General features: G+C 34.7%; 1 protein-coding gene across 1 annotated transcript; it reads left to right on the top strand.

Annotated features, from left to right (window-relative positions):
* The first annotated feature begins 1,251 nt into the window (after positions 1–1,251).
* On the top strand, positions 1,252–14,722 carry PKL (chromatin remodeling factor CHD3 (PICKLE)). Its single transcript, XM_016324285.3, has 32 exons — positions 1,252–1,374; positions 1,487–1,552; positions 3,086–3,253; positions 3,366–3,503; positions 3,600–3,754; positions 3,956–4,117; positions 4,305–4,552; positions 4,662–4,757; positions 5,059–5,195; positions 5,271–5,480; positions 5,611–5,718; positions 6,635–6,685; positions 6,769–6,868; positions 7,191–7,333; positions 7,443–7,546; positions 7,714–7,852; positions 7,947–8,116; positions 8,358–8,424; positions 8,500–8,622; positions 9,124–9,233; positions 9,310–9,391; positions 10,123–10,311; positions 10,948–11,098; positions 11,186–11,291; positions 11,384–11,458; positions 12,066–12,127; positions 12,207–12,283; positions 12,559–12,689; positions 12,949–13,321; positions 13,534–13,666; positions 13,928–13,998; positions 14,082–14,722. The coding sequence occupies exons 3-32, from the start codon at positions 3,107–3,109 to the stop codon at positions 14,484–14,486; spliced, it is 4,263 nt and encodes a 1,420-aa protein (XP_016179771.1). The 5' UTR covers positions 1,252–1,374; positions 1,487–1,552; positions 3,086–3,106; the 3' UTR covers positions 14,487–14,722.
* Positions 14,723–15,787: the final 1,065 nt, after the last annotated feature.

Below are 15,787 nucleotides of genomic sequence, written 5' to 3'. Positions count from 1 at the left end.
AACTCTGAACATGTAAATCCAAAATTTGTCGCAGTAAAGTGATGTCTAGTCATGTGTCGGAGGAATCTTTCTTTAGATCAAAGATGAAGTATTCATTATTTTTACTTTATTGTCCTTTAGGTTATGCTCTGCATTCTGCAATTGTGTGGTTCGGTGTGTAAGTTGTAATAAGCTACACGGATTTGGCGATGTGGTGGAAGCACAGCATGCTACGCAGGAATACAGTATAAACCATGAAAGAATATGTATTGGCCAGTGGTCACAACTCACAGTGCTTGTAAGTTATAATTGGTATACTCGTGGGAGACGTGGTATTTGTTTGCAATTTGCATCGGATAGTATGCTATAGAGAGAGCAGCAGGGGAAGTGTCCCAAGACTGGATTTGCCTAAATTTGAGCTATAGTTAGCCCCAAAAGAAAACAGTAAAAAGAAGAGGGGGTGGGAGAGAAATGCGAAATCTGAGTCGAGCATGCAATCGGGGTTTTTGCACAGTTGTAACTTGGATCCATGTATACTAATTACTAAACATCTATTTAGAATAACAAAAAAAAAAAAAAAAGAAAAAAAGAAAAAGAAAAAAAAGGCTAACTGATTATCAACAGCTAACGATTTCTCATAAGTATATGAATAGTTAATAACTCCATTTCAACTTTTTCTTCGTTTACAATAGAAAAGAGAATATAAAAAATGAACTAAAGATAATTAAAAAATTGTTCATGACCTAAATTTTTTGTTTAAGAATAAACATTTTATTCATCAACCAAAATGATGTTCAAAAATGAAAAATCTGTATAGAAATTGGGGTTTTGGAAAGGGGGGGGGGTGGTTGTTTGTGTGGGTTGTAAACTAACTAATATTAAACTTTAAATTTAATTGACTAAAAAAATATGAGTAATGTTATATGACTAAGTATTTTGATAATCAAATTTACATGTGTACATAAATTTACGACTTAATTAAACTTGGTTAAAAAATATTTGTTTCACCTAGTATTTCTTAATAACGTATTGATAATCTATCAAACATTGTGATTCAGTTTTATTTACGATCTAATAATGTATAATATATAATATAATATACAATCAAATATAAAATATTTGTATAAACTTTTATTTCGTAAGAACGTAGTAAATTAGATTGTTATTTCGGGGAGAAAAATGAAAAAGGAAGCACGTGAGCTTTCGTCATTACCATTTATTAATTAATACTATATACTATATTATTGATTATTAATTAATTTAAATAATAGTAATATATACGCTAATCGTATGCAATTTCTCCATCGAAAATTTCAGTGCATGTTTGGTTGATTATCCGGATTTTCTTGGATATAAAACAGACTCGTCGTGGCTGTTAATCTCGTCACTGTCTTTGTAAGTCTACCCTATTTCTTCCTCACCGCCTCTCATTATTTTTAATTTTAATCTTTTCTTTTATTTCTCATTTCTTCTTTCTTTTCTTTCTTTTTTCTTCCTCTCAACTCAGGTTTTGGGTTCCCGCGAAATTACGAAGCTCCACGAACCAGATCGCCGGAAAATCTTCCACTCCACGGTACGTCTCCCTCTGAATTCTCGTAGCACACTTCACCTCTATCACTCACAGCTACAAATTCAGCTGATTAACTTATAATTTCGCTTTCCCGTGACTTTGTTCTGGGAAATGTTGGATGCGTTTTTGCACGGTTTAGGGTTTCTGTCTTTGATTCGGTAAATGTGAAGTGTTTGTGACAGATGCACTTCATTTTCGCTAATAATTAACAATAGCATGTTGATCTTCTACAATTTCTTGGTTGTTTCTCTGCGTGGCATTGTTTTAACGGCTATTACTCTTAATGTTTCGTAGTTTTTTTCAAATTGTTGCGACTTGGAATACTCCATGAGATTCTTAGCTTGAGCTTGGAACCATTTTGTTGGCATCTTGTTTCTACTGATTTTACTGTGCTGTAAATGTTGAAGCACACTTGTTTTGAAATCTGGAACTGTGTGTGTTTATTCGAAAAGTGCTATTTGGTAAATATTTTTACTGGAGGAACATATAACCTCTCGGTTTGTAACCAACCACCACGGCAAAGGTAGAAATGCAGCAGGATAGAAAAGGAAATTGATTATTGACATAACTGCAGTGTCACAATATTCATTCTTATCGATTTCTTACCATTTACCAATGTGCATTTCCATCTTTAATTAGATTTCGTTATATACTTGGTTATAAACTTGGTATGATGGCAATTCAATATAAGGTTTAAAAAAGGAATAAGAGGGAATGCTGGTCCAATTAGAGGAAGATTAGGGATTGTAAAGCTAAGATGGACTGAGCAAAGCGTAGTTAGGAAGGGAGTTAAAGAAACCGCCCATGTCTGATGTCATGCTTTGGTACTGGTGCTGAGCATATATGAGAAGGTCCTGTGAGCATGGTTGTCAAAATTGCAAACTAGCACCTTATATCGCATGATTTTATGATGTCAATGTTCCCAATCCCAATTACAGGTACAAACTTGTTTCATAAGACCGACCTGGGATTGACAAGCTTGCATGTAACAATAGTGGCAGATGACCTGTTGGCAGGCCACCAATTTTTTATGGAACCCCAAAATGAGAGCAACACATCCTCAGGCCTGTTTTTGGTAGTTTGTCTCCCTTCCTGTTGTTGGGCATGGCTTTCCTTTGCCACCACCAATCTGAGTGTTGTAACGACTGTGTTACTGTTGCTATTCACATTGGATTTCCCAATCTGGGTGACACTGTCACAGGTTAGTTTGAAAATTTGTGGCTGGGATTTTCGTGGAGTGTGTGGATGTGTTATCTTCATGTCAGGTAACAACAAGATGGGACAGTGGGCAGCTGGTCCGTTCTGTTTCCGTTAGGAGGACTTTGGCAATTTTTCATACATAGACTGACCTGTGAATGGGAGTCGATTAAACCTGGTTCTTTTTCACACATTCGGTTCCTTTGTTTAATATATTATGCTTATTTCATTTCTAAAATGCCAATCTGCTCTGTCTTATTGTATTGCTTTGGATGATTCTTGGTTCACGGCTTGGGTTAGACTTAACAATGTGTTCTTTCTTCTTCCTGGTCACTTCAGGATTTCTAGTCTTGCAAGAACATGAGTAGCTTGGTTGAGAGGCTTCGTGTAAGATCAGAGCGCAAGCCAATTTATAATTTGGATGATTCTGATGATGATGCCGATTTTTTGCCAAGAAAACCTGGGACTACTCAGGAAACATTTGAGAGGATAGATAGAAGTGATACGGTATGTTATTTGCTTCCGTTTTGCTTCAGCAATCATTGTTTTAATTCAGATTTATGTTGCTTGTCTACTTATTACCCTACTTTTATTTGATGTTTCTATTCCTTATCAATAGAAAGAAAATTTGTGTCAAGCCTGTGGAGAAAGTGACAATCTTCTGAACTGTGATACATGCACTTATTCTTACCATCCCAAGTGTTTAGTTCCACCAATTAAAGGTCCCATTCCAGACAACTGGAGGTGCCCTGAATGTGTAAGTTCTTATGCTTCATAATATATAATAATAGAATTATGGTTTATTAGCCTATGCTTGATCACAGTACTCCTTTTCTTTTCTTCAAATTTTCAGGTTAGCCCACTCAATGATATTGATAAAATATTAGATTGTGAGATGCGCCCTACTGTAGCTGCTGATGATGATGCCACAAATTTAGGATCAAAGCAAATATTTGTGAAACAATACCTTGTTAAGTGGAAGGGACTCTCGTACTTGCACTGCACATGGTAAATCTGTGGGAGCTTATCCTACATTGTGTTTTAGTGTCTACTAAACATTTGGGGTGCTGATCATATTACATTCCATTCCCAACTTGTGCTCTTTTTTCTTTTTATATAAATTATATTATGCCTAATCTAAGGTTTGATTCATTATTTTATTATTTTTGGGTATTTAAAATTTACCTCCTGAGTATATTTTTTCTTTAGGGTTCCAGAGAAAGAGTTTGTGAAAGCTTTCAAGGCTTATCCTCGTTTAAGGACCAAAGTGAATAATTTCCATCGTCAAATGGCATCTGTCAATACTTCTGATGAAGACTTTGTTGCCATTCGACCTGAGTGGACTACAGTTGATCGAATACTTGCTTGCAGGTTGATCGAAAACGTTTTTCTGTATCTTATTCTCTTTTCCCATCTCGTTGCACTTGATGTATTTATTCTTGTCAAATGATTCTGTTATCATCTAATGACTTGTTAGCATCCAATTAATCAGCTTTTGCTTTAACATGTCAACAGATGCTTATTTTTTGGGGACTGTGTTTTTATATGATTGGTACAGGGGTGTTGATGATGAGAAGGAATATCTTGTGAAATGGAAAGAGCTTCCATATGATGAATGCTATTGGGAGTTTGAGACAGATATTTCAGCATTTCAACCAGAAATAGAAAGATTCAATAAATTCCGGTCTAGATCCAGCAAACTTGCCTCCATGAAGCAAAGAAGCAGTATTAAGGATGATGTTGAATTGAAGAAACAGCAGAAGGAATTTCAACAGTTTGAACATAGCCCTGAGTTTCTTTCAGGCGGTATGCTTTATATTTTACGACAAATCAAATCTTGTGGAAATAGTATATATTCTGTTTATTCCCTGTTTTGATGATAAAGATTGCCGGATTTGTTTTCACATTATTGAAGGTACGCTACATCCGTATCAGCTAGAAGGCTTGAACTTCTTGCGGTTCTCTTGGTCCAAGCAAACTCATGTTATACTGGCTGATGAAATGGGGCTTGGTATGTATTCTGTTTCTCTCTCTATTTCTTCCCCCCTCTTTTCAGGTTTTTAAAGTTAATAGGATAGCATCTCCTTCAAGGCGGCAATATATGCTCCAAGCCTCAAGAAGGGCTTGAAGTGGTACTTAGACAACCCTAAGCATGTCATGCAAAGTGCTTTAATTTATACTAGCTGAACCAATCCTGTTGGGTTTATACTGTCCTTTTATGATTTCTCCCCTCCTGCTGCCTTGATTTTAATTTTTTGCTGAAGTGTGTTATGGCACCATGGTGACCGAGATTTTTTTTTTTTCACATGTAGGCAAAACCATACAAAGTATTGCATTCTTAGCATCTCTTTTTGAAGAGGGTGTTTATCCACATCTGGTGGTTGCTCCACTTTCGACATTGCGGAACTGGGAACGTGAATTTGCAACATGGGCACCTCACATGAATGTCGTACGCATCATGGGTTTGAGTAGTATTGTTGCCGTTTATGCAATAACTCTTTTAATTGTATACTTGTTTCTGCAGGTTATGTATGTTGGATCTGCCCAAGCCCGTTCTGTCATAAGAGAGTATGAATTTTACTTCCCAAAGAAACAGAAGATCAAGAAAAAGAAATCTAGTCATATAAGTAGCGAAAGCAAGCAAGATAGGATTAAGTTTGATGTCCTTTTGACTTCATATGAGATGATCAACTATGACACAGTATCACTGAAACCTATAAAATGGGAGTGCATGGTAAGATTCAATAACCCACGTCAGTATCAGAACGAGGGATATTAAGTTTGCACTTGACTCTATTAATTACCTTTTTTCATCCTCTTGGTTTCTGCATAGTTCTGATCCCCTTATATCTGTGTATATCTAGATAGTTGATGAAGGACACCGTCTGAAAAATAAGGATTCAAAATTATTTTCTTCATTGAAGCAATATTCTAGCAGACATCGAGTGCTCTTAACTGGGACTCCTCTTCAGGTTTACTTTACATTGAGATGTTCTGCCATACGCGTCCATTGCTTCTTTATTGGGTGATTATGTCCTATTTTTTGTATTGGTCAAACCTGATGCTTTTGTATTATTGTTTGAGCTTGTTTTCTGTTTTTTGGGTCTTTGCATATACCAACTAATACCTAGAGTTCTATTTTATAGACCTGAATTGTGTAAATTTTAGAGCATTGTTTAATTTTGAGTTGTACATATATTTTCTGAAATATAACAAGTATTTAGGCTTTCTTCAATTAAATTCTTGTTACCTTGATAATACCTGGTATTTTTGACATGACATTTTTTGTTTTTGGCTTTACCATGTAGTGGGGTGTTTGTGAATAGCTGTGGTATAGGAGTGTTTCAAACATAATATTATTTTATGTTACTAATTTACTTTGAAATATAGACAAGGGCAAATCTACATGCTGCTATTGAGAGGTTGTATCTTTTATGATAAAATGTGCACTGCAATTCATATCTTCATTTATATATCAACTATTAAGCAACTTTAAAGTCAAATTCTACTGCCAATAAGCGTACTTGTATCCATAAAGTATCCATCGAAAATATCTGAAGTCAAATGATGGAAAGACAGATTGTATTTTGTTTCTATGTCAATCTCGTGACTCAGACTGAGTTGAGATTTTGTATTTCTGGCTGCCTAGAACATCATATTTGTGCAAATTTATGCTCTTGGAAGATGTCAGCATTGTTCCTGTAGTATTCGCTTTGCTTCCCAAAATGTTGTGTTGGTTGTTCTTTTTCTTTTCTAATTATACAAGTACACTAAACTACTGTTCTATGAATATTTACTTATCAAGTAATGCATTGTGGTTTCATATGTTGATTTTTTCTATTGGAAGTTGAAATGAACTTATGGTGCAACTTGTCTGATGAATTTCAGAACAACCTTGACGAACTTTTTATGCTTATGCACTTCCTTGATGCTGGAAAGGTTAGTCAGCTTATCCACAAATAAGATGTTGAACTTTCTTGTGAAAGTTAAGGATATCTTATGACCTTTTTGACTTCTGGCAGTTTGGAAGTTTAGAGGAGTTCCAGGAAGAGTTTAAGGATATCAATCAAGAGGAACAAATTTCAAGACTTCATAAAATGTTGGCCCCTCATCTGCTACGAAGTATTCCTCTTAATCTTGAAAAACTTTGCAAATTTGCTTAATTTTCTTGTCTAGGTCACTATGCAGTGTCAATACTTGCAATGTGGCATTGTGATTACTAGTATTGTTTGGCCTGATGCCTATCCCTAAGTTAAAGTACATGGGGCTGCTTTGGATTCAGATTACTTGACATGGTGGTTGTAATTTTGGCATCCATTGAAATTTCAAGTGGGTTCTCAGAGGCATTGTTGTTTAGCAATTCATACATTAAACCAAGTTATGGTAATCTTGTTAAAAATGTGTATTCCTGAGTTGTTGATTCAAGTTTTTGATGCCTCTGCAGGAGTAAAGAAAGATGTCATGAAGGAACTACCTCCTAAAAAGGAGCTTATTTTACGTGTGGATTTGAGCAGCAAACAGAAAGAATACTATAAGGCAATTTTAACCCGTAATTATCAGATTTTAACTCGTCGTGGTGGTGCACAAGTAAGATTTGTTCTATAATGAGCCTACCGTTCTAGTTTATTCTTAATCATAGCTTTACTCGGAAAGAGCCAAAACGTATTGTTTTTGTACTTTTTTTTTTTTGAATCAGATTTCTCTTATCAATGTTGTTATGGAACTTCGTAAACTCTGTTGTCACCCGTACATGCTAGAGGGAGTTGAACCAGAAATTGATGATCCAAAAGAGGCATTCAGGTTAAAAGGCACTATATTAATGTTCTAAAGTTGTTAGCTTCTGTAGTTATAATGAAGATTTTGTTATCATGTTGAAGGGCACTATATTAATATCGATAATTATGTAAGTACTTTATCAACTGTATTATCCTGTTGCACTATTTTAGCTTTTCTTTTCTTTTCACCAGACAACTTCTGGAAACATCGGGGAAGTTGCAATTGGTGGACAAGATGATGGTGAAGCTTAAAGAACAAGGACATAGAGTCCTCATATATTCCCAATTTCAACACATGCTGGACTTGCTTGAAGATTACTGTTCTTACAAGGTTGACATAAGTTTTTATTCTTCGATATAAACCTAATGGTTTCCAACCTTTATTATTTGTTATACTTAGTTTATTTTACCCCCTTCTAAACCAGAATTGGCAGTATGAACGGATAGATGGCAAAGTTGGTGGAGCTGAAAGACAAATAAGGATAGATCGTTTTAATGCAAAAAATTCTTCAAGATTTTGCTTTCTTCTCTCTACTAGAGCTGGTGGATTGGGGATAAACCTTGCAACTGCTGACACGGTTATTATATATGACAGGTCAACCTTTAATTTCATGTTATCGTGTTGAATAATAGTTTGATGAAATAGATATTAATTGATTGTCCATAAAACAAGTTTTACCGTCTTGTGTTAGAAATATATTTTCAATATCTCCCCCAATTACAGATACTATTTTCAATCCATTTGCATTTTGGCAAACAAATGAGAATAGCTGCAATCTAATGGTTACAATCCTCATGCTGATTTATAATTCATTTGATCAACTGTCTTTCTACAGTGATTGGAATCCTCATGCTGACTTACAAGCTATGGCTAGAGCTCATCGTCTTGGACAAACTAACAAGGTTTTGAGTTATTTCATTTATACACAGTTGGTTATTATGTTGACTTTCTATTTCATGGCAGTTCTGGCATTGTAGGTGCTGATTTATAGGCTTATAACACGAGGAACCATTGAAGAAAGGATGATGCAGATGACAAAGAAGAAAATGGTGTTGGAGCACCTGGTTGTAGGGAGGTTAAAGGCTCAAAACATCAACCAGGTAATACTATTAAAGCCAATGGTAATAGTTACCAGTCTCATTGGTAGTTCAAACTGAGTTGGTGATGTTTTCTTGTTTCAGATTATCTTATTTTAAATAATTTTTAACTGTACTTATTTAATTATTCTATTATTCTTTTGTATTGTTTACATCTTGTTTATATATTATATATTATATCTTCCAATTGGGATATTGATAGCTTCTTTGTATGCTCCAACACGAGCAAATTATTTGATTTTACTTCTAACTAAGTCAAATGGAAGAGAGCATGAATATTTTGTTTGGCTCTTCATTTGATGCCCCCCTTCTTTGATATTTGTTATCCCTTTTTTTTTTCACTTGAACAAAATTTCTTTTCCTATAAAGTGAAGAAGCCTTTAGTATGCAACGGGGCTTTTGGTATGGAATATGAATTTTAGGATTCATTGAATGTTTAGAGCATAATCAAGAATAGTCTTATCAAAGATTTGGCAGTAACTTTTGATTGTTACTTGTTCTTAGGAAGAGTTGGATGACATCATAAGGTATGGGTCAAAGGAGTTATTTGCTGATGAAAATGATGAAGCAGGAAAATCTCGCCAGATCCATTATGATGCTGCTGCTATTGATAGGTAATCAATACTACTTCTCAATCATAAAATAACAATTTACTTTGCATTATATTTCATGTGTATTTCTTCATAATAGATTGCTGAATCGTGATCAAGCTGGAGATGAAGAGGCTACCGTGGATGATGAAGACGATGATGGGTTTTTGAAGAATTTTAAGGTCAATACTATAATTTACATATAATATATATTTGTGTGCTTCATGTTTTCTCTTCCTAGATGAATGTGGATTTAAAACTGGATTGATTTGTCCCGAAAAGGATTTACTACCATTTTACATTTTGGATTAATTTGTTTGTTTTCCAAAGTATTACTATGATGAAATGTTATTCTTGGTCTAATAACATGAATGCATAAGTATTTGCCTTTGGAATTTGCAGCCGTCAATGTAATGGTTATATGTGTTCTTGTGGATCCTCAATTGTTCAATTTTCTCTCTGAATTGCACACATTTTTTTGTGGCTAAAGATTTCTGCCTGCTCTTCTTTATCAACATATCTTTTTTTTTTAATTGCATATTCATTCCTGAGATGAATTTTCTCTTTCCTGAGCCACTTAAAAAGTCTAAATTAAATGTTGAATCAAAATTAAAATAGCTATTGTTAACAATGTGTAGCTATAGAAATGAACAACTAATACTTCTTTTATGACAAATTTTATGAAACACATGGAGTGTCTACTGAGGAGTACAAGTGTAACGATTGGTTTATTCAAAAGAAAACATGTTTTAAAAGTACTACTTATGTCAGGATTGGGGAACATTGTGATTGGGAAAGTGCTAGTAGTTCTTTTCATTGAGCACTCTGCTTCAATTACGTTTTCCGGACTCCGCAAAATCTGTTTATCATCATGCTGATCTGGTTTTCTGTTTGGATGGGCTGAATTGGTTAGGTGGCAAATTTTGAGTATATTGATGAAATTGAGGCTGCAGCAGAGGAGGCCGCACAAAAACGTGCAATGGAGACTATGAACAATTCAGAAAGAGCACATTACTGGGAGGAGTTGTTAAAAGATAAATATCAAGAGCATAAAGTTGAGGAGTTTAGTGCATTGGGCAAAGGGAAGCGAAACCGTAAGCTGGTATGTGACTTTGGTGTTGACGCAACACTATATTTTTTGTATTAGTTTGCAAAGGAAAGAATACCTGTTTTTGCTGTTTCTGCGTTTGTCTGAGATAACATTCAGCACTGCTAATATCTATTTTGTTTCTCCAAATATTGTTTTCTACCATAATACTTCCTGTGGCAATTGTTACCTCCATCTTCTGTCCTCCTATTCCATGGAAAGGGATCAAATCCACTTACAATAAATAAAAACTTCTACCAAATTTTTGAAGTTTGACCACTTATTTTATTTTTTATGTTAGGGTTAAAGATCATTTGTTGAAATCAAACGCTTTTAATGATAGGAAATGGTCACTTGGTGAAAATTTAATACTAAATTTTAATAACCAGCTTTTCTCATCAATACATTTCTCTATTCTTTTCTCCAATACTATGTTGGGCACCAAAACTCTTTTAAAAATGATATAATTATATTACACAACTATGATCAATGATCATGGATGAGAAGTGGATTCCCTACTTGTTAATAATCATTCACTTCAGTTCATTCTCCCATGGTTTCCTTGTCTATCTCCCCCCCCCCCCCCCCCTTCCTCTTCCTCCTCTCTTTAATTTTGTTAGTGAAGTATCTATCATTACATGGCTCCCCCAGATGGTATCTGTAGAGGAGGATGACCTTGCCGGCCTGGAAGATGTAAGTTCTGATGGTGAAGATGACAACTATGAAGCAGAGCTTACCGATGGTGAATCGAATTCAGCCGGTGCTACTACTGTTAGAAGGCCTTATAAAAAGAAACTTCGAGGTCTGTATCAATATTTATTGATTTGATTTTCTTAATTTAGATTATCAGTCCTTGATTATGGTGCATGTCCCTTCAAATTATGAGCAGCTGATAGCGGTGAGCCACTTCCTCTGATGGAAGGTGAAGGGAAATCGTTCAGAGTACTTGGTTTCAATCAAAATCAGAGGGCTGCATTTGTGCAAATTTTGATGAGGTTGGTTGTCATTTTGTGCGTGTGTTGTATAAAGGCTTTTCCTTGGCAATATCTCTGGTTTATCTCACTGTGTGTGACTCTGTCTATTACAGGTTTGGGGTTGGTGAATTCGATTGGAAGGAGTTTACTTCCCGCATGAAACAGAAGACTTACCAAGAAATCAAAGAGTATTATTATTATAATGTTTCTTTGGATACTGCTAAGATTAACATTATATTTTTGGATTTCATGCAATTGATCTTGTGTATGCTCCAGTTGATAAGTGGTAGCTTGTAATCAATTGGTGTGTGGATTAACTGCATGTGGGGATGTTTTGTTTTTGTTTTTGATTTTTTTTTTCTCTATTTGTTGCTTCTAAAAGTTTTGGCTCAAGAGAGAAATAAAATGCTGCTTAAAAGCTACAACCTAAATGGTATTATTTCCTTTGGTAAATCTTCCACGATATATTCCTGGCTTCTTGTAGCTGTCACTATGACTTTGACTTTCCAGTACCCTCTCACTTTTCGGGGGTTTCCGAGGAAATCCCTGACCTTCCAACCGTTTATTTGGGTTCTCCCTCAGTACCATACGTGCTTTCTAAATGGCAATTTATATTCTGTTGCCATGTTAGATTGTAGGCATGAGCTTATTTTGTCGCTGGATGGGCAATTGGAATTTGCTTTGCAATAAATAATGCTATATGTTATGATGTCATTTTTAAAGAGTGTTCAATAATTTTACTTTTTGTCTCAATTTATGTCGCACCTTAAGTCATTATTTTCCCCCATTTTACAGTTATGGAACTCTTTTCTTGTCTCATATTGCTGAAGATATTACTGATTCATCTACATTCACTGGTACGATTTATGTCTTTCATTTTTCCTTTTCAACCATATCTTCTGTTTCCTAATCTTTCTTTGATGTACTCTCCTGTAGATGGTGTTCCCAAAGAGGGACTGCGAATACAAGATGTACTTGTAAGGATTGCACTTTTGCTCCTGATAAGGGACAAAGTAAGTTTTGAATGGATTTTCTGAATTCCAACTGCTTGTCATTGGTATAATACATTTTGCTCCCACTCTTGGAAAATGCTGAAAGCATTTTCAGGATTGTTTGAAGTGGAAGACTATGGGGTCTACAATAATTAGAATTTTGTTTTTGTTATGTGTGTTGCAAGCTTGTTGGGTTGCGGTCCTAACACTTGATGTGGTTTTTGAGGTGATATTGATATTAAGCTAGCTGATGATTTGTATTTTTTTTTTCACCACTTGGGGACTTGTAATGACAGGTAAAGTCTGCATCACGAAACCCTGGAACGCCACTGTTTACGGATGACATCTTACTACGCTATCCAGGACTGAAGGGTGGAAAGATATGGAAGGAGGAGCATGATTTAGTTTTATTACGTGCTGTATTGAAGTATGTCTTCTGATATATGTATTGTTTCATTTAATAATTCAAGAAATAGTAGCATAATGTTGGCTTTCAAAAATTTGTGTGCCCCCAGTTATGTATCTATGTCTACCTTGTGTTTATATCTGGGATATCAATTTCTTCTGCTTTGTGTCATTTCTATGATTTGTTGTGTATTATTGATGATATGTCTTTTTGTTGTTAATAACCTCTGTGGAATACATTTTTGAAGTATTCATTGTAACATACATATTTTCTATTTAAGGCATGGGTACGGGAAATGGCAGTCGATTGTTGACGATAAGGATATCAGAATTCAGGAGCTTATCTGTCAGGAGTTGAATCTTCCTATCATAAATTTACCAGTAGCAGGGCAACTTGGTTCGCAGGTGCAAAATGGCACAAATTTGTTAAATACAGAAGTTCCCAGCAACCAATCCAGGGAAAATGGTGGGACGGATGTTACAGCTGATGCTGCACAAGGTTCCGGTGAAGCTAAGAACCAAACACAGTTATATCAAGACTCCAACATATTTTATCATTTTAGAGACATGCAGAGGAGACAGGTTGAGTTCATAAAAAAGAGGGTCCTTCTCTTGGAAAAGGGTCTCAATGCTGAGTACCAGAAAGAATACTTTGTGAGTATACTATTGTTCTGTAGTTTGATATCTTCTTTTAATACTTTTTTCTTCTATTTGGACTGCAGACAATTCAAGCTAGTAACATATGCTCTTGCTTATACAGTTTACTGGTGTTCTTTGAACAACAATATAAAATGCATCATTTACCCCTGAAAGGTTTGTATGACTCGCCTGTGGGCCTAACTTCTCATCTTGAACTTTGTTTGTAGGGTGATCCAAAAGCAAGTGAAGTGGCAACTGAAGAACCTAAAAGTGAACCCAAGGCGACAAACTTTCCAAGCTATAAATTAGGGGACACCGACACCCAGATGACTGATCAACTGCCTCGACTAAAAGCAATAAGTACGTGTTTATTGTTGTTCATCAGATACTAATGCCATGGTGATACAAGGAGGAAGGAGGAAGTTTTGCATACTCCAAGAGTATTTAATCTAGACAACTAGAAATATGATGTGGAGCACACAAGTTGAATGTGTGTGTGTCATATTAATGTTAGAGCAAATTCTGGACTGTTGGAGTATGCAAGAATGTTCCGATGTTCTGTCATTCTGTTTAGTTTTGATTATTTTAATTGAAGTGTACTCGTATTGCCATTTTCTCCAGCTGCAGAGGAAACTTCACTTGCTTGTGATAATGATCCAAATCGATCAGAATTGGTTCACCTTTACAATAAGGTAAACATTTTCTCCACCATTCATGAGTAGTAGTGGTTGAAGATAATATTACTGCAACATCGTTCTTTCCTCTTTATTGGCAGATGTGCAAGGTAGTGGAGGAAAACCCCATTGACAGAGTTAGAGCATCCTTGGCTCGAGAATCAGCTGATGTGAGTGTTACGAAGAATTTTCCGCCACTGGAAACCATTTGTGAAGATACGCACAGAATTTTAACACCCACACAACCAGATCAAACCGCCACTGACAAGTCAAAATTGCATTCAGATGACTGCAAAGTGGATAACACTGTTGACAATGAGAGTAGAGATATGGAAATAGAATTAGATTCTGCAAAAGAAGGCCGCACAAACCTGGGAAAGGAGAATGGTCAGTCCCCAATTCTTCCGGGGAAGCAGGATGATATAGAAATGGATGAAAGTAAGATTGACGGGTTGAATGATAACACACAAAAATCTGATGCTGGGGTTGTTGTATTGGAAGATTAGTTGCAATGCCTCTTTAGTCGGATATTGTTGTACCTTGTAACACTCTTCATCAACATTATTAAACTCCTTACAAATGAAATAGATTTAAAACAGTATTGTGCCCTTTTGATTTACTTAGGAAGTTTAAACAAAAATGATGTATGTTTAGAAATATTCAAAAGAAACGAGTTTAAAAGAGTATCGTTGTTTAGATGTGTTAAAATGAATTTTAGAAATATACATCATTTATTTGGAAATAGCAATTTTTTATTTTTATTTATTTTCATAAATTTTAAATTTTTTATTGAAATAGTAGTTATTTTATATCATTATTATTATTTTGTCATTCAGTAAAAAAGATTTAATTCCAGTCTACTTTCTGAAAAGTACAGAAGTCACCTTAATGCAAAAGTTAATTTCATATTCAATGTTAACGGCCCTACATAGGCAATTAGGCACCTCATCTTCAAATACATAGTTATCAGAACCGAATCGGTAATTGAGATAACCGAATCGGTAATTGATTTGCTTATACGACCGGGTTATTGGATTACTGGTTTAACCGGTAAGTTACTGATTTATTTGGTTGATTCGGTCATAATTAAATAAAAATATAAATTAAAAGTTAAATATATATTTTTAAAAATATATTAATAACAATCAAATATTAATTTTTAGATATAATTTATAGTACAAAAAGAGATAATAAATTAATGATTAATACAAAATATTTTCTCAATATAAATGAATGAGAAAAAACAAAAGATAACACAATCAATTAATATATCAATATGTTTGTAGGCACAGGATTCGGTGGTCCAGAAACCTTTGGACCACTTAGTGGTCCAAGTAAAAAACATGTTTTTGGAGTTTTTTTTATCAATTACTACGTAGTCCTTGAACTAATTTTAATTACAAATTAACCCCATATATTTTATTTAATTATAAAAATAATTTTTTATTTTATAAATTATTATTTTATCAATTATCTATTATATTTATTAACAATCAAATACAAAAATAACAACCAATTATATCCTCCATTCATCTTAATAATTCTAATTGATTAAAAAATTAACTTTGATCTCGTTACGTTCGTCCATGGCTTCCAAATCGTGTTTCCTTGAAATTCAATCGATTGGTTTTTCAAAACAATCGATTGAATGATAACTCAATCGATTGGTTTACACTATATCACAAAACAATCGATTGAAAGTTGTAAGGTAGAATGGTAAAAAGGTCGATTGTTTATACTTTCCAATCGATTGAATTCACGAAAACAATATCAATTGGAAAATGATGACATTGAAGTTTTAGCCAAA

The sequence above is a fragment of the Arachis ipaensis genome, chromosome B10 (genome assembly GCF_059453495.1).
Source record: "Arachis ipaensis isolate K30076 ecotype BB chromosome B10, ASM5945349v1, whole genome shotgun sequence".
Classification (NCBI taxonomy): Eukaryota; Viridiplantae; Streptophyta; class Magnoliopsida; order Fabales; family Fabaceae; genus Arachis; species Arachis ipaensis.
This window is presented reverse-complemented; position numbering and strand designations above follow the sequence as displayed.